The sequence below is a fragment of the Artibeus jamaicensis genome, unplaced genomic scaffold, assembly GCF_021234435.1.
Source record: "Artibeus jamaicensis isolate MK-2021 breed Jamaican fruit bat unplaced genomic scaffold, CSHL_Jam_final contig_793, whole genome shotgun sequence".
NCBI classification, from domain to species: domain Eukaryota; kingdom Metazoa; phylum Chordata; class Mammalia; order Chiroptera; family Phyllostomidae; genus Artibeus; species Artibeus jamaicensis.
In genome coordinates this window covers 4,084,022-4,108,195 of record NW_026521975.1, presented here as the reverse complement: position 1 = coordinate 4,108,195, position 24,174 = coordinate 4,084,022, and the positions used below count along the sequence as shown (strand labels likewise).

At 41.8% G+C, this 24,174-nt stretch overlaps 1 protein-coding gene across 1 annotated transcript; it reads right to left on the bottom strand.

Annotated features, from left to right (window-relative positions):
- Positions 1-1,519: 1,519 nt before the first annotated feature.
- Positions 1,520-23,557, bottom strand: SLC46A3 (solute carrier family 46 member 3). The gene is made up of 6 exons (XM_037166869.2): positions 23,203-23,557; positions 22,501-22,706; positions 16,619-17,489; positions 15,710-15,793; positions 12,476-12,632; positions 1,520-2,867 (listed from the first exon to the last, which is right to left on the bottom strand). The coding sequence occupies exons 2-6, from the start codon at positions 22,687-22,689 to the stop codon at positions 2,783-2,785; spliced, it is 1,386 nt and encodes a 461-aa protein (XP_037022764.2). The 5' UTR covers positions 22,690-22,706; positions 23,203-23,557; the 3' UTR covers positions 1,520-2,782.
- Positions 23,558-24,174: the final 617 nt, after the last annotated feature.

The window sequence follows — 24,174 nt, the reverse complement described above, 5'->3', positions numbered from 1 at the left end:
GTGTTTTACTTTCCACTCCACCGTAATTATTCTTATGTGCACTTAGGGCTGACAAGCACTCACCTAGGGCAGTAGTTTTCATATCTGGATATGTATCTGTTTGTCATCTGAGGAGGTTTTTAAACTATCTTCCAAGACCTCACTCCAGACTGACCGAATTAGAACCTCTAGGGACCTTTTTAAGTTCCTCAGGTGGTTCTGATATGCAGGCATTTTTAAAGAGGACTGAGCCTAGAGCACCCTATTCTTATTAGCAAGAGTTTTGGATATTGATTGAGTAACCAGATGATTATTTAGTGAGCATAACAGAGAAGAAAAGGGATTTCTTGAGGCAGTGCAATGCAGGTTCCAGTGATCCTTTGAGTAGTGGGAGCTGTATAGAAATGTATCTTCTCTAGCAGTGACAGTATTTATTTCTATTAGATATGCTATATCTAACCCTCCATGTACAGTGTTGCATAAAAAGGAACTTGTTTTTCCTTTTTGTTTATCTTTTTTGGACTTAAGAACAAGTCATTCCACTGATATTCTTTCTTCTGATAATCACATAAACACATTAAATTATAGATTAGATGAAAACCCCCTCATCCCGTTCTGTCTTGACTGAATACCCCCATCAACTGGTGTATTTTTTTGGTCTCTTCAGTACCACATTGACTAATCATCTTTCTGAACAGCCTCTTTGGAGATGAGTAAGCTCACACAGGCTCTAGTTCTACCCTGGGGCCACCTCAGTCCAGTCCCCTGATAAACTCTTACATTTCAGATAGTTGTGCTTCAACTGAGAGTCATCTGTCAATCCTTCAATGTATTCACAGTATTGGCTGTGCCTTCTTCAGTTCAGAAATGTGCAAAATCACACAAGGCTGAGCTGGAAGGGAGTTTATTGCAGACCATCTTGTCTAACCTCAAAAGAGCAATATTGTAGGTAGTTTTATTGGGTACAGATTGTGCTAGTGGGGTTTTCCTAGGGAAGCACCTCATACTCTGCCTGACACAATTCTGGATGTTGGATTTATAACCTGTCAGGTGTCTGCCTCACTATGAAAACCCTCAGCAGGGCCAAGTCCATCCCTGTGCAGTGCTACTGTTTAGTGGTCAAGTCGCATCTCTCAGACTTCCCTACTTGTCTGTAAAGTGAGGGAAATGCAGCTCTGTGCTACAGGGTTCTAAGAGGATAAAATTAGTTGATACGGAATGCATTTTGTTAACGGGAAAGTACTTGTTCTTTTGGTTTGGGAAGAGCATTGCATTGGAAGGAAAACAAAAATAGATAAATCTGAATATCAGTTCCCACATGGGCTCCTAAACCTAAAAGGAATGGTCTTGGAAATAAGAACTCCTAGTATTTTAAATGAGTGCTGTTTGCTAGTTTAGCAATCACTGATTTCCCTGTAGGAAAAAAGCCATAAGCCATGCTATCTAACAGAAGACTCCATCTGCTTTTAAGAAATTGCAAAGAAATTAATCAGCTGTTGAAGGACCTGTGAAAATACAATCAACTAATTTAAAAAGCACATAGGCTACCATATTTTCCAATTTATTTGCAAGGCTGGCTTAACAAATATAGCATATCAATGGTTACTCCCACGATGCATTAAATACATAGCTTTAAATTATTTTTGCAAGTAAAAACAATTTTTTTTTAATTTAGCTCAGCAAACATTTATTGAGGATGTAATGAGGGATCAGACTGTCTCTCTCCTTGAGGTGTCTTGTCCTTTGTCCAGTAGGGGAAACAAACTACAAAGCCATAGAAAATGCAAGGATAGAAGGAGACACAGAGCTGTGGGGGCTCTGCAGGGACAGTGACAGGGGCAGGGCAGGAGCAGAGACAAATGTCAATGCTACACAGAGGAAGCAATAGTTTGGTTGAGACTTAGAAGTTTCAGTGTTGCCAGGGAGGAAGGGAAAATGGATAGCGTGAAAGAGATGAAAGAATGTGGTGTTTGTAGGGACCAGGGTACATCCCAGGATGGATGTAAAGCAGTGAGAAATGGATCCTCTTTGACATGATACAGAATGAACACTGGTGCTGTAATCTTACTTACTTCCCAATTGGCTGTTTACATAGTTTTCACATATCTCTAAAAACAGTTTTATTTATAATCTGATTTTTTCCCGTTTACCCCTTTGTTACATGTAGAAATATCATTGTGCTGGTCACTGATGAAACACATCAGGAAAAGTGAAAATACCTGCTCTTTAATGTGCTTCTGTTTTAAGGATTTTGCATCTATTAAAAGCTTTCAGTGTCAATAGCACCTTGATGGGTTCTAGAAAACAAAGTATTACCTAAGAGGTAAAATGATAAAAATTTGAAACTTTTGTTATTTTCTGTTGGTGAGTGATTTGTCATAATTTTTAATAGTTGTCCTTCAGAATCCTGGAGGGAGGTGAGAAACCCATTTTGCAGGAGAAACTGAGGTAAGGCATTTTCTTCAGTCTCTGCGTGAGAGACTGGAGTATGCCAGGGAGGTTATTGCATTTCGTTGTTGTGTCTTAATCCCTCCTGATACTATTAAGTTTCAGGGGTTTTCTTGTAAATCTGAAAGGGTGAAGCATTTTGAGGTTTGTTCTCTGTAACAGAAACACATTACGCGGTATTCACAGTGCGAGAACTGTATGGTCCTGCAGGAGCTGGGGCTGGGCTCCTTCTCCCACTGTTCAGTCTAGAAGGAGGAAATGCAACATTGATTGTTCCTGAAGTATTGATTGTGGAGCTAGGCTGTATGTCTCAGAAGTTGGAGCGCATGGCGTATGCATTGTTTTATATCCACAATCATGTTTCTGAAGTGTCTTCACTGGATTCTTCTTGGATAAGAAGTATATTGCTTCTCTTGTCCCAGCTACTGCACTTGACAACACTGTATAAGCAAATAAGACATGTTAAAATTGTGACTAAGACAACACATAAATAAGTCTGTATTCCATCTTTTTATAAATATAACTTGTGATAAATTATGAAGTATATTCATAGGATGGAGCCTAACTACAAAAAACCATACTTACAGAGTAGGTGGGAGCTGTGAACACCAGTACACCTGCTGAAAGAGAAAACTCACCAAGAAAGGAACCACCACCAAGATAACAATGGAAGAAGGTGAAGGAGGGAGTGGAAGACACACTAACCTCAACCCAGGACCTATCTGGAAATACAACTAAATGGTGGAGAAAATACCCAGAACAAACAACTGAACAAGAGCAAGAGAGAAGCCTCAAAATCTTGTACACACATAAGAATCAGCTTCAACACAACCTGTCCACACCTGCACAACAGAATATAAGAGGTGGTGGACAGAATGGCCCTCAGTTAACAAGCTGGAGGGAAAGACCCACCAAAGAAAGACCCAACAACAATCAAAACCTAAAGACATACAGAAAGCCAACATAAATGACAGCCCAAGACCAGTGAGCTCAGGAGATCAAGGAGACTGCACCACTGAATCTCAGAGGTATTCTACCCTAGAAGTTCACACCAGAGACCCAGGGAGTCCGAACAGATCAATTTAAGAAGCAGAGGCTAACAAGAAGAGTTTAATAAACAATGGGAAGACAAAGAAACAATCCCCAATGAAAGGAAAGGAGCGAGCATCAGAAAGAATGCTAAATGAAATAGAGGCAAGTCAACTATCAGATATTGAGTTCAAAGCAATGGTTATCAGGAAGCTCAATGAGCTCACAGAGAATTACCAAAAACTACAGGTAAACTACAATGAACTCACTGTGAGTTATATCAACATGAAAAAGGAAATAGAAACTATCACAAGGGCCAAGAGGAAGTGAAGAATACAATCTCTGAATTGAAGAACACAGGGGAAGAAATCAAAAGCAGGCTAGATGAAGCAGAAGATTGGATCAGTGAGTTGGAGGATGGTGAAAAAAAAATCCGTAAGGAGCAAGAAAAGGAAAAGAGACTCAGAAAGAATAAAGAGGGGTTAAGGGAAATGCAGGAAAACATGAAACATAACAATATCTGTATAATAGGGATACCAGAAGAAGAAGAGCAAGGAATAAAAAATCTGTTTTAAAAGTAATGATGGAAAATTTTCCTAATTTGATGACAGAAAAAGTCACACAAATCCAGGAAACACAGAGAGTCTCAATCAAGAGGAAACCAAAGAGGCCCACTTCAAGATACATTATAATTAAAATGGCAAAATTCCAAGACAGAGAGAATCTGAAAGGCAGCAAGGGAGAAAGAGGAAGTAACACAAGGAAGCCCCGATAAGGCTAGCAGCTGACTTCTCAATGGAAATGCTCCAAGCCAGAAGAGAATGGCAAGAAATATTCCAAGTAATGAGAACCAGAGGCCTGCAACCAAAGCTAGTTTACCCAGCAAGGCTCTCCATTGAGATGGAAGGCCAAATAAGGAGCTTCCCAGACAAAAGAAGTCTAAAAGAATGCACCTCCACCAAATCAGCTCTGCAAGAGATGCTAAAGGGACTGCTTTAAGAAAAGGAAGCAAGAGTGAGAGAGAGGAATATAGGTATGAAAAAATGGCAATGATTAAGTACCTATCAATAATAACTTTAAACATAAATGGATTAAATGCTCCAGTCAAAAGGCATAGAATAGCTGAATGAATAAGAAAGCATGTCTCACAGACAAGATACAAGAGTCTCTTGCTGTCTACAAGAGACCCACCTCAGGACAAAAGACCTACACAGACTGAAAGTGAAGGGTTAGAAACAAATTTTCCAAGCAAATGGAGAGGAAAAAAAGCTGGGATAGCAATACTCATATCAGACAAAATAGACTTCAAAAAAGGGGCCATAAAGAGAGACCCAGAGGTCACAGCATAATACTCAAGAGAACAATTCATCAGGAAGACATAAACATTGTAAATGCATATGCATACAACATAGGAGCACCCAAATACGTAAAGAAAATCTTAGAGGACTTCAAGAAAGATATTCACAGCAACACAATTATAGTAGGGGATTTCTTACCCCACTGTTAAAAATGGATAGATCTTTCAAACAAAATATCAACAAAGATATTGAGGCATTGAACAGTGTCCAGGATCAAATGAACATAACTCATATATATAGAGAGCCATTCATCCCAAAGAAGCAAAATACATATTCTTTTCAAATGCACATGGAACACTTTAAAAAACAGACCACATGATGGGATATGAAAACAAGCATCAGCAAATTCAAAAAAAATTAAAATCATACCAAGCATTTTCTCTGATCACAGGGACTGAAACTAGAAACCAACCTCAAGGAAAAAACTCAAAGACACTCAAACTCATGGAGATTGAATAGCATGCTATTAAGCAATGAATGGGTCAAGAATGAGATCATGGAGGAAATCAAAAAGTTTCTAGAAACAAATGAAAATGAACTAAAGACCAACCCAAAACTTATGGGACATAGAAAAGGCAGTCCTGAGAGGGAAGTTCATAGTGATATGGGCCTACCAAAAAAAAAAAATAGAAACATTCTTTGAAAAGATAAATAAAATTGACAAGCCTTTAAAGAGGCTCATCAAAAAGAGACAGAGAGAGAGAGAGAGAGACAGAGAGAGAGGACCCAAATAAACACAATCAGAAATGAAAGAGGAGAGATTACAACTGATACCACAGAAATAGAAAGGATTGTAAGAAATTACTACAAAGAACTATATGTCAAGAAATTTGAAAACCTAGGTGAAATGGACAAATTTCTAGAAAAATACAATTTTCTAAAACTCAATGAGGAAGAAGCAGAAGGCCTGAACACAACAATAACAGCAGATGAAATTGAAGCAATAATCAAAAAACTCCCAGCACACAAAAGCCCTGGACCAGGTGGTTTCACAGGAGAATTCTACAAAGCATTCAAGGAAGAGCTAACCCCTATCCTTCACAGACTATTCCAAAAAGTCCAAGAATGATGGAAGACTCCCAAACTCTTTTTATGAAGCCAGTATCATCCTAATCCCAAAACCAGATAAAGACACAACAAAGAACAAAAACTTTAGGCCAATATTGCTGATGAACATAGACGCTAAAATCCTCAACAAAATATTGGCAAAACACATCCAGGAATACATTAAAAAGATCATACACCATGACCAAGTGGGATTCAGCCCAGGGATGCAAGGATGGTACAATATTCACAAATCAATAAATGTAATACATCACATAAACAAAAGTAAAGACAAAAATCACATGACCATATTAATAGATGTAGAAAAATAATTTGGTAAAGCACCCATTTATGATAAAAACACTCAGCAAAGTGGGAATAGAGGGAGCATTCCTCAACATAATAAATACCATATGTGAGAAACCTACAGCCAACATCATACTCAATGGGCAAAAAACTAAACTCTTTCCCACTAAGATCAGGAACAAACAAGGTTGTCCACTTTCACTAATTCTATTCAACATAGTATTGGAAGTCCTAGCCACAGCAATTAGACAAGAAAAGGAAATAAAAGGCATCCTTTTGGAAAGTATTGGAAAGGAGGAAACAAAACTGTCATTGTTTGCAGATGACATGATAGTGTACATGGAAAATTCTATAGACTCCACCAAAAAAACTGCTCAATGTAATAAATGAGTTTGGCAAAGCAGTGGGATACAAAGTCAATATTCAGAAATCAAAGGCATTTTTGTATATGAACAATGAAACATCAGAAGCCAAGATCAGAAAAAAAATCCCATTTGATATAGCAACAAGAAAAATAAAATACCTAAGAATAAACCTAACCAAGGAGGTAAATGACCTGTACTCAGAAAACTACACATCACTGAAGAAAGAAATTAAGAAGACACAAATAAATGGAAACATATACCATGTTCATGGATTGGAAGAATTAACATCATCAAAATGTCCATACTACCCAAAGCAATTTATAGATTCAATGTAATACCTATTGAAGTACCAATGGCATATTTCACAGATATAGAACAAAAACTTCAAAAATTTATATGGAACCATAAACAACCCAAAAAGCTGCTGGAATTTTGAGGAAGAAGAACAAAGTAGGAGGGATCACAATACCTGATATCAAACTGTATTACAAGGCCACTGTAATCAAACAGCCTGGTACTGGTATGAGAACAGATACATAGCCCAATGGAACAGGATGGAGATCCCAGAAATAAATCCAGGTCTCTATGGTCAATTAATATTTGACATAGCAGGCAGCAGCATAAAATGGGGTAAAAAATAGCCTCTTCAACAAATGGTGTTAGGAGAACTGGACAGCTATATGCAAAAAATGAAACCTGAGCACCAATTTATACCATACACAAAAATAAATTCAAGGTGGATAAAAGATTTAAATAAGTTGTGATACCATTAAAGCCCTAGAGGAGAAAATAGGTAGGAATAGTCCATGCAGTAATATTTTCACTCAGGTGTCCCCTAGAACAAGGGACATAAAGAAAAGAATAAACAAATGGGATCTCACCAAAATAAAAGGCTTCTGCACAGCTAAGGAAAACAGCATTAAAATAAAAAGAGAACCAATCAGACGGGAAAATATATTTGCCAATAATACCTCAGACAAAGGTTTGATCTCCAAAATATATAAAGAACTCACATGACTCCACTCTAAGAAGAAAAACAACCCGATTAGACGCTTCTCCAAGGAGGACATGCAGAGGGTCCAGAGACGTATGAAAAGATGCTCACTATCAGAGAGATGCAAATTAAAACCACAATGTGATAGTGCCTCACACCAGTCAGAATGGCCAGCATAAATAAAGCCATAAACAACAAGTATTGAAGAGGTTGTGGAGAAAAGGGAACCCTAGTGCACTCTTGGTGAGAATGCAGACTGGTACAACCACTATGAAAAACAGTATGGAATTTCTCAAAAAACTAAAAAATGGTACTGCCTTTTGACCCAGCAATTTCACTGCTAGGATTATATCCTAAGAACCCTGAAACACCAATCCAAAAGAACCTATGCACCCCAATGTTCATAGCAGCACAATTTACAATAGCCAAGAGTTGGAAGCAACCTAGGTGCTCATCAGTAATTGAATGGATGAAAAAACTATGGTACATTTACACAATGGAATTCTATGCAGCAGAAAGAGAGAAGGAGCTCCTACCCTTTGCAACAGCATGGATGGAATTGGACAGCATTATGCTAAGTGAAATAAGCCAGGTGGTGAGGGACAAATACCATATGATCTCACCTTTAACAGGGACTTAATAAACAAAACAAACAAGCAAGCAAAATATAACCAAAGACACTGAAATTGAGAACAGGCTGACAGTGACCCGAGGGGAGAGGGGAGGGGATTATAGGGTTAAAGGGTGAAGAGTTTGCAGGAACAATTATAAAGGACATATGGACAATAACAAGGTGGGTGGAAACAGGGGAGGGAGGTGGAGAGGGCTGTGGTGGTAGGGTGGGGTCAGGGGAAAAGGCAGAAACCTGTATTTGAACAACAATAACAAATAGATTATTCATAGAAGGAACATACTGCTATTTTGAGTCCAATGGGCTCATTAGCCATAGCATTCTGGAAAGAATGTAAAAACTGCACAAGTCCTTTTTTCTCCCAGATCCCTAGAATATCCACTTGGCCCTCTGTCTACTATGTATAGCCCACAAAGAATATTTGTGACTAAAGCTGTGACTGAAGTTCATGCTCACCAGCTATAATGGAAACTAGGACAAGAAGCCATCTGGAAATAATTAACATAGCATGTAATTTCCATTGTGAAAATACCAAATATTTCAGGGTTAAAAGAGCTCAGAAGACCAACAACATTTACAATATTAGAAACATTATTAGAAGGATAACTACCTTTTATCCAGCAGCACTAGTTTTTCCAGTTATTAAAGTAATGTGTTCATAACAAAATATTTTTAAGTATCTGAAGATTAAAATTAAAAGTATTCATTATTCTATTCCCCATGTAGGCAATTCTTGTTAAAGTCATTTTTCATGATATGAACACTCCATTTTATTTAACCATTGTTGGACACTTTTTGTCATTTAAAACATTTTTTACCATAAGAAACTTCTTTATATATAAATATTGATATTACTGATCATTTCCTTAGGATAGGTTTCTAAAAGGAATCACTGGGTCAAATACTATGAACATTTTAAAAGCCTTTGATACATATTTATGAACTGCTTTCTGAAAATGAGAGTGCTGAATAACGTCACCACCAGCTGTGTACAAGGTTGATTGTCTGATCGTGTACTCACTAGCAGAGCATGTGAATACTCTTTTTTAAAAAAAAGATGCCTAGTAAAAATCATTTTTCATAAAAGTGACAGAGGAGCTATAAATAGTATTGCACTCCGTCTTACACAGACTGAGGTATCAGAACTCCACTGGGATAATATGTACAGAGAACCCACTATAAATGAGACATGGGCTGACCCTCTGAGGCAGCGGTGTCAAACTCATTCTCACCAGGGGCCACATCAGCCTTGCAGTTGCCTTCGAAGGGCTGAAATAATTTTAAGACTGCATAAATGTAACTACTCCTTAACTGTTAAGGAGTTGAAATTACATTTGGCCCTTTGAAGGCAACTGTGAGGCTGATGTGGCCCCCCAGTGAAAATGGGTTTGACACCTGTGCTCTAAGGAGTTCACAGTCCTGGGAGAATGCCTACAGCCTGTGCAGGTGGGTTCTGTCCTCCTGACCCACGGCCACCTCTCACAGTGCTGAGGAGAAGGCAGCCTGAAGACCGTGCCCACCTTCTTCTCCTGAGCCATCAGGGCTGTGCCATCACACAGGGAATGAGCTCTCAGCTCAAGGCCTGGCCCCAAGAATGTGTCAAATAAACTGCTTGGGCACTTCAGCAACCACTTACCTAATAACTTATGCTTTTTGTTCATTGAAAGGCAAAGGGAGAAATAACCATTTCTCTTATGTTTATGCTTCTGCTCTATCTTTTCATTATATGTACTGTTCATCAAAAGCATTTTGTACTTTGTATTTATTTGGATATTGACAATTAAAAAGGGAGTCACTAAAGAAGACAACTGTGGAAAGAGAATTCCTAATAGTCACTGCCTGCTATTTGCTTTTTTCATTCATCTAAGAATCCACATTACAGTATATCTTCTTATGGTAGTCTTATGGCCATCAAAGGATATTACACTCTAGGAAACCATAGTTTGGACATATATGTGTATATATATATTTTTTAAGGTGCTAATTTTATTTATGTAATTTTTAAAAATCCTCACTAGAGGATGTTTATTGATTTGAGAGAGAGGAAGTGGGGAAGTGAGGGACAGAGGAAGAGAAAGACGTGAGGGAGAAACATCAGGAGGAGGGACCAAGATGGAGGCAGAGGCGGAAAGGCATCCCTTCCTTGCACAACCAAAAGGGGAAAACGATCAATTTAAAAACAAAGAACAATGAGAACTGCCAGAAATATATTTGCATAGAAATCCAACAACCAAGGAATTGAAGAAACTTCCAACCAGAGGTAGGAAGGGCGGAGATGGGCAGCAGGGTGGAGAGGACGAGGTGAGGAGGCAGCTGGAGGAACACGTTGGCAATCCCACATTCACTCGCAGACGGTCTGGGGGAAAGCAGGGAAGCTGGATGGACCTCAAAACCCTGAGTTTCAGCACAAGCAACTAAGGACTCAAAACCACACTTTGAGGAAAAGATCTGTGAGGATTTTGGAGACAGGAGAAACTCCCAGCCTCACAGGACAGTATGTTGGAGAGACCCACAGGGTCCTAAAACGAGCACAAACCCACCTGCCCAAAAATTAGCATGTAAAGGGCACAAACCTCTTGTGGGAAGTGAGGGAACTGATGGAAAGTGGGATGAGAACAGAGCAAGCAGCATTGTTCCCTCTCTGACCCCTCCCCCACATACAGCACCACAAAGCAGCAGTGAGGGTTGCTCTGCCCTGGCAAATACCTAAGACTCCACCTATTACATGTAACAGGTGTGCTGACACAAAGAAATATGCCCCAAATGAAAGAAGCTCCAGAAAAAGAGTTAAGTGACAAGGAGATAGCCAACCTATCAGATGCAAAGTTCAAAACACTGGTAATCGGGATGCTCATAAAATTGGTTGAGCTCAGTTGCAAAATGAAGGAAGAAACAAAGGCTACACAAAGTGAATTAAAGGAAAATATACAGGGAACCAACAATGAAGAGAAGAAAACAGGGACTCAGATCAACCATTTGGAACAAAAGGAAATAATAAGCATCCAACTGGAACAGAATGAAGAAACAAGAATGCAAAAAGAATGAGGAGCTGCTTAGAACCCTCTGGTACAACTTTAAATGTTCCAACATCCAAATCATGGGTGTGACAGGAGAGGAGGAAGAGCAAGATATTGAAAACTTATTATAAGAAATAATAAAGGAGAACTTCCTTAATCTGGTGGAGGATATAGGCTTCTAGGAAGTCCAGGAAGCTCAGGAAGTCCCAAAGAAGTTGAACCCAAGGAGGAACACACCAAGGCACATCATCATTAAGTTACCCAAGATTAAAGATAAGGAGAGAACCTTAAAAGCAGCAATAGGAAAGGAGAGAGTTACCTGTAAAGGAATGCCCATAAGGCCATCAGCTGATTTCTCAAAAGAAAACTTATAGGCAAGAAGGGGATGGAAAGAAGTATTTGAACTCACGAAAGGTAAGGACCTACATCCAAGATTACTCTATCCAGCAAAGCTATTATTTACAATGTAAGGGCAAATAAAGTGCTTCCCAGATAAGGTCAAGTTAAAGGAGTTTACTACCACCAAGCCCTTATTATATGAAATGTTAAAAGGACTTATCTACGAAACAGAAGATCAAAAACTATGAACAGTAAAATGATAACAAACCCACAACTATCAACAACTGAACCTAAAAAAAAAACTAAGCAAAGAACTAGAACAGGAACAGAATCATAAAAATGGAGATTGCATGGAGGGTTATCATTGGGGAGGAGGAGGGGGAAGATGGGAGGAAAGGTACAGGGAATAAGAAGCAGAATAGGTAGGCACAAAATAGTCAGGGGGAGGTTAAGAACAGTATAGGAAATGGAGAGGCCAGAGAACTCATATGTATGACCCATGGATGTGAACTGGTAAGGGTGGAGAGTATAGGGAGGAAGAGAGTAAAGGGTAGGAATAGCATAATCAATAAAATATACTTAAAAAAATGAAACATCAATTAGTTGCCTCCTGTATGCACCCCAACTGGGAATCAAACCCACAACCCTTTGCTGTACCAGGTGATGCTCCAACCAGGGGAGCTTTTGATGCTAATCTAATCAATTGTTCATATTTAAAGAGACTGGGGCAACTTCTCAGAATCTCCATCTGATCCACTCTTTCTCCTTGTTCTCATCAGCCATGTCACTGCCTCTTTTTTCCTAAGTCTCCAAAATTATTGAGAGATGTCTTCATGTCCAAATTTCTTGAGAAAAGTACATTCTGAGGCCACACTTCAACAGATCTATGCAATTTTATTGGTGAGATTAAGAAATTCATTTAATTCAGCTGTCATTTCACAAAATGATTAAAACTAAGTACATACCATAGACTGATCACTGGAATCAGTAATAGACCAGCAGACAGCAGAAAGGTAAAGCCTGGGTACCATGCAACAGTTGCTGAATAAATCCCATTAAAGGTAGAAACTGCAGTGACTCCACCAAGTGTTTCTAAGAAAGCAATACACGCAAACAGGGTCCCTATTTGGGGTTGGGGTACAGGGGGAGAAAAAGACAAGTCTGAGTTACACAGCAACAAACAAAAATGAACTGTTATTTACTGAAAAGAACAAACATGGGGGCACAGCTTGGTGAGTGAAAACTATTCCTTCAAAATTTCCGAGAAGTCAGTTACCCATTTTGTGGGCTAAGAAACTGACATGAAGAGTCGTCCTTGGACTTGACATGAGAGATGCTGAAAACACAATACTGTTGGCCTTAAACAGCATGAGGATTAAAAGCACTGACCTTTTTTCCCCCTACAGTCGAAAACGATACTTGTTCTTCAGTGCCCTTGGACCACTGGGTCCAGGGCCCCTGAAGATACTCACATCTGCAGATGCTCAATCCCTTATACAGAGTGGCCTAGGATAATGCACAGTAGTTCCAATGACAATAGGACAAAGCTAAAAATTGTCACAATTCACAATAGGAAATTCCAAAATGTAAATTAAACATTTTAAAATGTCAGTACATGAAAAAATATGAAATGACTTTTTAAAAGCCTTTATAAATAAATAAAATAAAATATGAATAAGAATAAACGATGCATCCTGACGAGTCTATTTTAACTCTAAGTCAGATTGATTTTTTTTTCTTTTCCCACCGAACAGCATGAAATATAAATCACAAACCATAAAATTCACCCTTTCAAACTGTACAGTTCAGTGGCTCTTAGTATGTTCACAGAGCCAGGCAGCCATCACTACTAATTTAGTACATTTTTATCATCCCCAAAAAGAAACTCTGTACCCATCACCCCCTTTCTCCCCAGCCCCCGGAAAACACTAACTTGATTTGTCTCTATTGATTTGCCTTGTTTGAACATTTCATATAAATGGAATAATATTTGTATGATAATATGTGGTTTTTTGTGACCCACTTCTTTCATTTAGTGTAATGACTTCAAGGTTCATGTTGTAGCATGTGTCAGTACTTTATTTTTTATTGCCAAATAATATTCCATTGCAAAGGCATACCACATTTTGTTTATTCATTCATCAGTTCAGAAACATTTGCACTGGTTTCACTTTTTGGCTATTATAAATAATGCTGCCGTGAACATTTATGTACACAATTTTGTGTGGACATGTGTTTTCATTTCTCATGGTACATACCTAGGAATGGAACTGCTGAGTCATAAGGTAACTAGTTAATTTTCTGAGGAGCTACCAAACTGTCTTGGAAAATGGCTGTATCACTTTGCACTCCCATCAGCTGTGTATGAGGGTTCCGATTTCTCCACATCCTCGCCAATGCTGTCCTTTTCATTTTAGCCATCTAGTGGTTTTGATTTACATTTTCTTGATGCCTAATGATGTTGAGCACTTTTTTCATGTGCTTATTGGCCATCTGTATATCTTCTTTGGAGAAGTATCTATTCAAATACTTTGCCCATTTTTTAGTTGTCTTTTTGCTGTTGAGTTTTATGAATTCTTACATATACTGGATACAACTTCCTTATCAAAACATGATTTGCAAATACATTCTCCCATTCTGTGGGTTGTCTTTTCACTTTCTTGATGGTGAACAAAAGTTTTTAATTTGACTAAAGTCTAATTTAACTATTTTTCTTCTATTGTTGTGCTTTTGGTGTCATAACCACTGTATGATTCAAGAAAGCAAGTAGATTTTTACATACTATACTTACAAATTTTTATATTCCTAAGTGGTTTTCCACTTACCGTCACATAAGCTCTAAACAGCTGTGTAAATATATGACTTTATCTTATGAGTGGAAAAGAATCAAGAAATATATTTTTTAATTTATTGAATTACGCAGTGTTGCCCAGTGTTGACTAAACTGCCATAAATAGAAAAGCATGACTGTGAATTATTCATAAACAATTAATGTGAACATTTGCACCAGCCTAAGACATGAAACAAAAGAAAACTCCAAAGTCCAATAATATTTAGATGCTACAAAGGGGAAGGAGGACAACTCCATATGCCTGATACTTAACTAGTAGCTAGTTCTACTAGAAATTTAACTTTCATTTTCCTTTAGTACTGATTATTCGCTGTCCTCCCCCGTCAACTGTATTCTCTCCTTGCCCTACTCTGAGCTTGGGAGGCTCATCCCACAAATTACATGACTTGACGGCCTGATGGCCAATTGCACTTGGTCGATGGGATGAAGGAGATAAAGGTTGTGATGATTCTCCTCTGCTCCCTCCCTATTTGGGCCGTCCCACTGGGCGCCTCCACACCGCACACTGCTCTCTAACGTCCTTCACTAACATCTCTTCACTGAGCTATCTGAGTGGGGTCCTGCTTTTACCAGGACTCTGAATCGGGCCCAGCGTAAGAACATAGTTAGAGGCCTCTGTGTTATATTCCAAGTATTTAAAAGTTATAATTCTGACTAGCAAACTGTTAACTAAGATATGCTGTTTTCTTTCACTCTGAGAAACATACCTTTGTAATGCTTTGGAAGGTCAGACATGAATTTAGAATTCTCGGACTTGTGAGAATCCCGTGTGTGAACCTGACAGTGCTGGCCTTCTGTCTCCAGCTGGAGGCTGCAGCCCGCCATGTGTCCCACCTCTCGCTCCATCCTGCTCAGAAAGGGCCCTTCACACATGGCTGTGGACACCCTGCTCTGCAATTCCAAGTCTAGGCCAGGTCTCCTATAAAAAGTCCCTGCTTGGCTACCCCTTTGGCCCAGAGGTGAGCACCCTGGGATCACAGTCCTCTTTCAGAAGAAAGGACCTAAGGAAGAAGAGCATGAGCTGCCTGCCTGGGAATTATGGGAATCCAGGTACCCAGAGCATAGTAAGGGGAGAAGTGTTGTGGGCTCCCAGAGGGCATAGCTGCCTGGCCTTGAGGTCTCCTCTTCTCTTGGGGCAGGGCCTGGCCAGAGCAGGCCTCTTAAAGCATGTAGCCCTGGGCAGGGGCTCCCTTGTCTGAAGAGAAGCCTCTCCCTAACACAGAACTGACCACTTAATTCAAAAGGAGTCTGTGCAGATAAAGGGCTGTGGATTCTCTGAAGAAGCAAACATTGATTTGAGTGGTACAGGTTGCAGACTCATTATAGTCCTTAAGCAAATTCAACTTACCTTGTTCGGAAGAACGAACCACTTTTGACATCATAGACCGCAGAACGGAGAGCGGCACAATGGTGAAGAGGAAGGGCAGCCTGACTGTGAGAGACAGTTGGAAGTCAGAAAACCGACAGTCAGTTTTAAATGTAAAAGACTTTCTCTCTGAATGTTTTATTTCTATAAACATCCTAAGTGATGGCGTCTAAAAACTGAATGAAATGTAGGATTCTATTGAATGAGTTAAGATAGACTCAAGACAGGTCAGTTTAAGGCTAGTTTAATATTCTTAATTCCAGCACTAAGAACAAGAGTTAATGGAAGTTTTTGGTCCAGATGTGACAACTGGGATTGATTGGCTATTTCCCTAATTATTGTAGTAACCTCTTGTGTAGTTTTCTTCTGTGTGTTTTTTGCTTTTGACTTTTCAGACTCTTTAACACTTTCATAGTTTTAACACTTTTAGTGTCAGCTTCCTTTCAATGCTCAATTTGCTATAAAGAAGGTTTTTCTTAAATGTATTCAATGAGTATGAAATTTTTTCCAAATTTGTACTAGGTACTTTATATAATTGTCTTAAAATATTTTTACAAGAAGTAGCCTTAGCAGCATTTTAAGAAACACTCAGTCTGGTGAAAGCTATAGTGGAGAACTGATTCACAAGAAGGATGTTCCTCAAAACAATTTTTTGGAAAATATGTACATTTGGAAAACTGTGGTTATTCCAAATGTGATTATTATGTAAATTATTTTTTAAAGCAAATTGGTTCTCAGCTCCTGGCAAGCTAGCTCTTAACAAATTACCTTTAATTGAATTAGAATGCATTAAACCAAACATTTTATATTAAAGTTTCTCACCCAACAGACTAAATTTATTTTACATAAACCTCATACACAGTTAGTTTTAAGACTACATGTGTAACTCACCTAAAAGCATCATCAGCGTTGTTCTGGCAAAAGCAGTCAAAGCCATTCCCACCATGGTGGTTAAAATTCCAATGAGGGCCATGTAGATGTCTCCCATACAGTAAGAAAAAAACCATATTCCTAGGAAACTACTCAAAAAGGAGACACTACTCAAAGCTGACCCATAACCTATAAGAACTTCATTCCAGCAGAGCGGTGAATTCAATTCATAGAGGATAAAAATGGGGGAAGCTCCAATTATCACGAAAAAATAAGTGATCATTGTGAAAAGTAATAAACAGAGCAAAGACCGTCGCTCACCGGAAGCACTTTTAAAAAGCATGTAAGTTTGGTAAAATAGGTTTTTAAAGACTTCACGACATGATATGGAAACAATCTGAGACGAAGACTCCTCCATTGAATCACCAAGAAAAAATAAAATATAAATCAAGTTAACAGTAAGAACCACAGTAACAATGAAAAAGGACCACTCAAAACCTAATTCTTTAATAAAATAGCCAGAAGATAGTCCTGTTAATCCAGTAACGATTCCAAGTAGGAAGTCAATGATAGCTATTCGAATTGTTTTTACTTTCTCTTCTTTACATTGATCCACTATGTAGGCAAAACAGGCACCCAAAAACGTGGTAGAATTGCCGCAAAGGGCCCCAATGAAGGTGGATGCAATCAAAAGCTGGAAGGGAAAGGCAAAATAGGAAAGCAAACACAGCCAGATGCTGGTTGCAAGAGCACCGGCTGAAGTCAAAATCAAAGGGAACTTTCGTCCATGGTGGTCACTGTGGGACAGAAGCATGAATGTGGACACTAAGCCAGGAATTAATCCACTTAAGTCCATTTGCAGATTAAAAAAAGACACTTTTTTCTGAACTTCCTGCAAAGAAATAAAAAGAAGACCACATGTTTACAGAGGTGTGTACAAAGCACACAGAGACAGCACGATGTGTACTATATGTTGCTGGAAGGTCAGGGGTGGGAAATCTGGTGTATGGGTTCACACAGCTTAAACTTTCATCCGGTTCACAGAGCAAACGTCAAAAGGTGATACCATCATCAATGCTCAGTCACAGAATTCAAGTTCTGAGGTGGGCACTTTAACCCGTAAAAGTAAAAATCTGTGTATCAACGTATGTCTGTTTCACACAGGAGTCCCGCAACTTCAAGGCCTTGGGGACTGGCCAGGCACTGACTTCTCTTTCAGAGCAACAACCTTCCCCATAGTATGTCTTTCTACTCTGAAGGGGAGTGAATATCATGTGTGTCACATTTGATAGACGTTCTTTAGGAAGCACTCTGATGTCCTTTTTTACACATGTTTCCATAAATAGATTAGGGAGAAACATTCCCTTATTTACTAAAAATTAAGATAAACCTAAATAGGAGCTTTGCACTGACTAAAAATGGAAAAGTGAGGAATGAGATAAACTCAGCTCCCCTTAGGATCTAACCAGCTATGCACACACACAGACTGGCAGCGAAACCACTGTTACACTAGTTATTTGACAGAAACAAATTGGGGTGATATTAAAAGCATTTCCTGCTTGCCACTTCTCTGTGTTTTCCAAACTTTATATAAAAAGCATGTGCCATTTTTATAATGGGGATTACTAAGCTCATTAAAAAAAATCCATTCACGTACTATTTAGAAAGCATCCTAAACAACTGATGAACCACAAAATTATCAAATACTGAATTAATGTTTTTTTTTAAATAGTGAGCCTATTTCTATTTTTACATGATCATGCCATTCAACCAATTCCATGTGGCCAGAAAATGTTCTCATTACTCAGCCTGAAAACTTAGCCATCTTGGTGCTGGCCTTTCCCTTTGCCTCACCTGTGCCCGGCCGACACAGTGCATTCTGCCACCCCATATCTCTCAGGCCCCTTTCCTTCTTTACAGTCCCACGGAGTGACAGCGGAGTGACAGCTCTCATTCCTCTTCACCTGGACCACCCTGGCATCTGATGGCCTCTTTATCCAATTCACTGAGCAGGGCCAGTCCTCTCACCTCGCAGAGCATAGACACGCTATCCGCACACCTTTCACCTGCCTGGAAGCTTCGGCATCTCCCCACTGCCTACTAGAGAATGTTGACACTCAGTCTGCTAAGAAGGCCACCAAGGGGTGGTCCAACCTCACTTTCCAGCATTGTCCCTGCTTGCTCCCAAATACTAAGTTCCAGGCACAGTCCAACCCGGGTTTTCCTGAAAAGTCCAAATGGATGTAGCCTCCCTTTCTTCTGGAAAGCCATACAACTGCCATTCCTCAGCTGTACTTCTTGGCACAATGATTAAGATTGGTGGCAGATGAATGTGATTCAAATCAGCCGGTCGGAATGATCTTCACAGCAATTATAATGATCTTTACAAACACACTTCTGCTCCTGTTACTCCTTTGCTCAGAATCCCCTAACGGCTGTCCTCACAGTGGAATACATCCCCATTCCTTGTGGTGGTGGCAGTGGTGGTAGCGGCGGTAGCATGGGCGGCCCCAAACCGGGACTTCTCTGATTTCATCTTCACTTCCTCCCTCCTCTCACCCCCTCAAACACCCCGTGTGCATTTGCTTTTGCGTTTGCTGTTCCCTCCCCCTGACTGTCACACAGCTCATTTCCTCAATTCAAATGTCACCTCCTCAGAGGGCCTACTATGACAAATCTCTTAATTCAAAGCAATTCCACTAACCCCACCCAGTGCTCTATCCCCTCTGGGGCCAGGACATGTTTTCACTGCTCTGCTCATTGTGTGCCTCCTCCACTCTAACCCAGGCTCCAGGGGGGCTGGAATCTTACCCTCCTCACCACTGCACTGCTGCCTTCTAGAACAGTGCTTATCACAGAGTACATACTTAATACTGATTGAATGGATAATCAAGAAAAATCTGACTCTGGAACTTGCCAGCACAGCTAGCAGACACATGTGATCCCGACCAAATTATTTCTATAAGAGCTTCTTCCTCAGACAAGGGAGGATCACAACAACAGTCCCTACCTTGCAGACTGTTTGTTTCTAAGAGTTAAATTAAAGTACATGTAGCTGGGCACAAGGTCCTACCTAGTACATGATCGGTGCTCACTCAGTTTTAGCCATTTTATATCTATAAGATCAGACCTTCTTGAGCATGTCTCTGTATCTGCCACAGATAGTAGCCATCAGATACATATTTGTTGAATAAATAAATGAAACAGTTATATGTTAATCAAATTGTCAAAAGATGTTCTGGTTTGGGGCTCCCCCTTCCATTTCCCTATTCCACCTGAGTCCTGACTTCTCCTTTCTATTTGCTGGCATTCCTATCCAATCTCCCTGACTCTGGACAGAAAAGGGCTCAGAAAAGTTGAAGATTTGAAAAATAGGTTAGATAAATATTATTTATAAGAATATATATGTATATGTGTATGTATATATATTAGATCTCATCCCTAAATGGGTGGAAAATAAGACTTCCCTCCCGATTTTAAAATGTTAAATATAAATGAAAGAGCTCAGTTTACTCTTAGAGCTATTTCTTGAAGTTCACAATATTTTCACTCCAGTACATGTACATGTAATTTGTTATGTAGGAATGATAAGAAAATAAGCTATAACAGCAAGAAGCTCAACATGTTATTGGATTATGCACCCTTTTTACACCAATTGGCCTTTTAGGGGAATGGCAAGGAAAATTTGAGCTGGAGAAATCATTCATTCCTCTACTCATTCAGCCAGGGACCCACCCTGTCCAAAACGGGAACAGGCCACACACTGCTACTCTTCTCTCAGTGAGCAAGTGGCCAGAACCCACCCAGCAGAGCCGGGTGTTGAGACAGAAGCTGGGGAAAGAGGGACATTTGTGTTTTGGATTCGAAAAGGAGAGAGCATTCTCTGAGAAGCTGCACGGGCACAGCATCCAGAAAAGGGGCTAGCAAGAAGGGCTGGTGGTGGCTGCCGAGAAGCAAAAATGTCCCTCCGTCCAAAGGAGGGAAAGGGAAGAGGCTGCCATGGCCTGCCCCCACTGACGGTGGGGGTGGGGCTGGTCTCTGGTTCCCAAGTCTGAGAAGATGCACCTGTGGCCTCAGAGCACCAACGTTGAGGGAAGGGATCTAGGGCAGTATGTTCTCTTGGATATTAATCTGAGCGAGAAACAAGAGATGAAATGATAGTCAATTAACTGAAAAATTTGGCAAAAATCTGCAAAATGAGACCACTGCTCCAGGCAGCGGGGGCTTTCAGCAGCTGGCTGGGTCAGGCCACAGGTGAAGCCAACACTCAACTCATCACCTGCACAAGTCACAGAGGCCACCAAGGGGGCTGGACCAAGGCTTGTCTCCCCTCGCTCTGACAAGGGAAGGGCAGCCAACTTTTCCAATGTCCCACTCCTCTCCTCCTCCTTCCCTCCACTGCTCCCAGGGGTGTGGTGAGCCTACTAAACCTTCTCACTCCCAGGAAATGACATACAGATCATAGGAGACTAACCATGAGGTAAGACCTTGGCCTTTCTATTTTTATGACCTCACTCTAGGCTAGAACCTTGGTGTCTACATGACTGCCCAGAAATGATCAGTTCCACAAAAATCTCTCCCATGGAACTGAGAAAATGAGTTAACAGTGGGGGCTGTGCCAAACAGCCAGGCCTCACCCCAAAAGGGTATGCCTGACACCTGGGGGGACCCCTCAGGAAGGGCTAGAGCAGGGGTGTCGAACTCATTTTCACCAAGGGCCACATCAACCTCGTGATTGCCTTCAAAGGTTCAAATGTCATTTTAGGACTGTACAGCTGTAACTACTCCTTAACTAGGGGCAAGGAGCTCGGCACTGCTGCTGGGTAGAAACAAGGTGCTGGGCTGGATAAAACAAGGTGGAGGCTGGATTTCAGCCCACGGGCCTTGTGTTTACCACCTGTGGGCTGGAGCCTCCCTGCCGGGCCACTTTGCTAGTTCTCCAGCGCTCAGACTCCTCCCCCAGTGACACCTGAGCTCTCTTCCTCCAAGAAGACAACCTTAGCGCAGGCAGGCAGGCAGGCAGGCAGGCAGGCTACACGGATTCATGTAAACTCTTCTCATCAGCTGACTGGGGGGCAGCACCTCCCTTTGCCATCACAAAATATCTCCAAGAGGAAGAGTTTAAAGTTTGTAAATGTAGCTTTTTTTCTGAGGCATTGTTGGGGGCAGGGAGCCAAATCTGGATGCCACGCCCTATGCATTTGGAGACTGGTAGACTTGGTTAAAAATTGCCCAAGGGGACAGGACAGTGGTGATGGACCTCTGGTTTCAAATTAGTAAAAATTGGTGGAGGAGAGGAAGAAGAAAAGACTTTGTAATAGCTAGCCAAATATTTTCAGTGTCCTCAGAGCAACATGACTGCTTTCCACTCCAAATGTCCCCTACACAGGAGTCAAAGCTGACTTGATACAACCAAGCGATGAATGGCCAGTGCTGTCCCGCCTCCCACCCCATGACAGAGGCTGGCCCCGCAGTCTTTGGTGATGACACTGGGCAGGAGCTGGGAGGAAGGGAACAAGGGAAGGGCAGAAGCACCATGCTTTGCCCCAGCACTGTCCACAGAACACTCATTGGTCCTGGCCTTGGTTCACAATCAGCCTTTCTGGGGGGTGCGAGGCGGATGGAGGAAGGAGAGAGCCACAGAAGAGATGAGACTGCTCTGAAAGTTTCTGAGAGAAAGAGGAAGAGTCAGAAAAGGGGAGTTTTTAAGGGGCAGAGGCAGATGAAAGGTGTCCGGAAACTTCAAACAGGAGGAAAACCAAAGATAGGCACTTTGGTTTAGGGCTTAGGAGTTTCACCGTGACCCTTGAAGGGTCCATGTATGGTGCGTGTCATGTTCTCTTTCATTTAAAACCCCGTTACATTTTCCTTTTTATTGTTTTCTGTGTGTTTCAATTTCTTACCTCCTGGAATGCAAAAATGGGGCTGCTTTTGTTTTTCTCACACTCAGAAATATTGCTCTCGGGCTCAAAACTGTAGTTGCCTGTTTCTTCCCATATCCTCCTGTACACGTACTGTGTCGTCAGGGGGGAGGTCAAGGTCATGGCAAACGCAGTCAGGCAAATGACAGGTTCCACAAGGAAAATCTTCATAGTGCCTGGGTAGGTAGCTGAGTTTCACACACACACACACACAAAAAAAAAAAAAAAGAAAGAAAGAAAAGAACAAAGGAACAATGAGTTGCGTTCTTCTTCTGGAGGCTTGAATTTCAGTGACGGGAAAGTTAGAGGAGTGTTGTGGCGTAAACAAGCGAACTAGGGGACAGAAAGCAGTAAGCGCTAAAAGAGTCAGCGTCTGCGCCGGAATAGGGCGCTCGGTAAACTGAGACTTCAATTTAAAGAGTGGGACTTGTAGGGCTCACACCGCTTTTAAGACAACTCCATAAAATCCTACGTTGTTAACCATTTTGGTGACTCAGTGATCACACTGCTGCTCCTGTGTGGGTCGCTGCCGGCGGGATTTCCTAAGCAGAACAGCGAGGTTGCCCGGGGACGCGGAGGCTGCGCCGCTGTTTGTTCTCGTCCTCTGGCTGCTCGTTCACAGCGGACGGAAGCTCCCAACGTTCAAGGGACCTGTTTTGTTTGTTTTGTTTTGTTTTGACTCACCCCACTGATAGTCTTCCTGCACCTGGGCTCCCTCGGGTTTGCTCTGCGCTGGGCCGCGCCTGCCGAGCAGCGGGCGTCCCCGAGGCGCGGTCCGCCAGACTGAGAGGGCAGCTCCGCGGACTCGGTCCAACGCACCTGCACCTGCCGGAGACCGCGGCCCGTGTTGGACAACAAAGCCGGGAAACAGCACTTCCGCGTCCGCAGCGACCAGGGCCACGGCTCCCCGGTCCGCTCCTCCGCGGACCTGCGGCCCCGCAGCCCCGGGATCTCCGGGAGGTGCGGCAGACCCTGCGCGGGGAGCCCGCTGTGCCGCCAGGTGGGGCCTGGCGCTGGTTCAGCCCCCGCCCGCCAAGGGGCGGGGCCGCCGGGGTGCGGGTTGGGCCACCGCAGCTGTCTTCGCAGCCCCGGTTCCTCGGCGGTTGGCCCCGTGATTGGTCCACCCAGACGTCACTCTCCAGCGCTCGACCCCAGAGGCCTAGGCCTGGGGCTGCGCAGCGCCGGGGGCACTATCCCTGGCGCCGCGGTTCTCGAACCAGTGTGGGTTCGGTGATGTGTTTCACAGAAGCACACAGTCGATCTGTTGCAAAAGTAACGTATGTGCCCTGCCGGTCCTGGTTGCATTCCGGGGGGCCGGGCAAAGGCCCTAAGGAGAAAGGCAGAGGAGGGGGATGGGGTAGGGTACACCGCGGGCAGGAGATACTGTGTTCCTGGCACAGTTAGCCTTCGTCTGGAATGGGCTCACTGGCTCTGCCTGGTGGTGTAAACCTGGGCAAATTATTTCATCTGTGTGAACCCTATTTTTCTATCCGTCCAGTGGTGGTGATATACCCTTTCCAGCCCTGGAGCACTAGAGGGGACTGCACGTGGGCTCCGGTAAGCCCACCCGGACCATAACCCGACTGTGACCAAGCTGGGTTTATTATGTCTTGCAGCTTGTAGTGAGGAGGAATGCATCCATAGGAAACCATGGAG

What these genes read in the sequence shown, in the direction of transcription:
- SLC46A3 (XM_037166869.2), bottom strand. Translation starts at nt 22,689, where the DNA reads ATGAAGATTTTCCTTGTGGAACCTGTCATTTGCCTGACTGCGTTTGCC. An exon ending in AACGCTGATGATGCTTTTAG is followed by an intron (nt 15,794 to 16,618) that starts GTGAGTTACACA and finishes TGTCTCTCACAG; the next exon opens with TCAGGCTGCCCTTCCTCTTC. An exon ending in GGTTCGTTCTTCCGAACAAG is followed by an intron (nt 12,633 to 15,709) that starts GTAAGTTGAATT and finishes AACCCCAAATAG; the next exon opens with GGACCCTGTTTGCGTGTATT.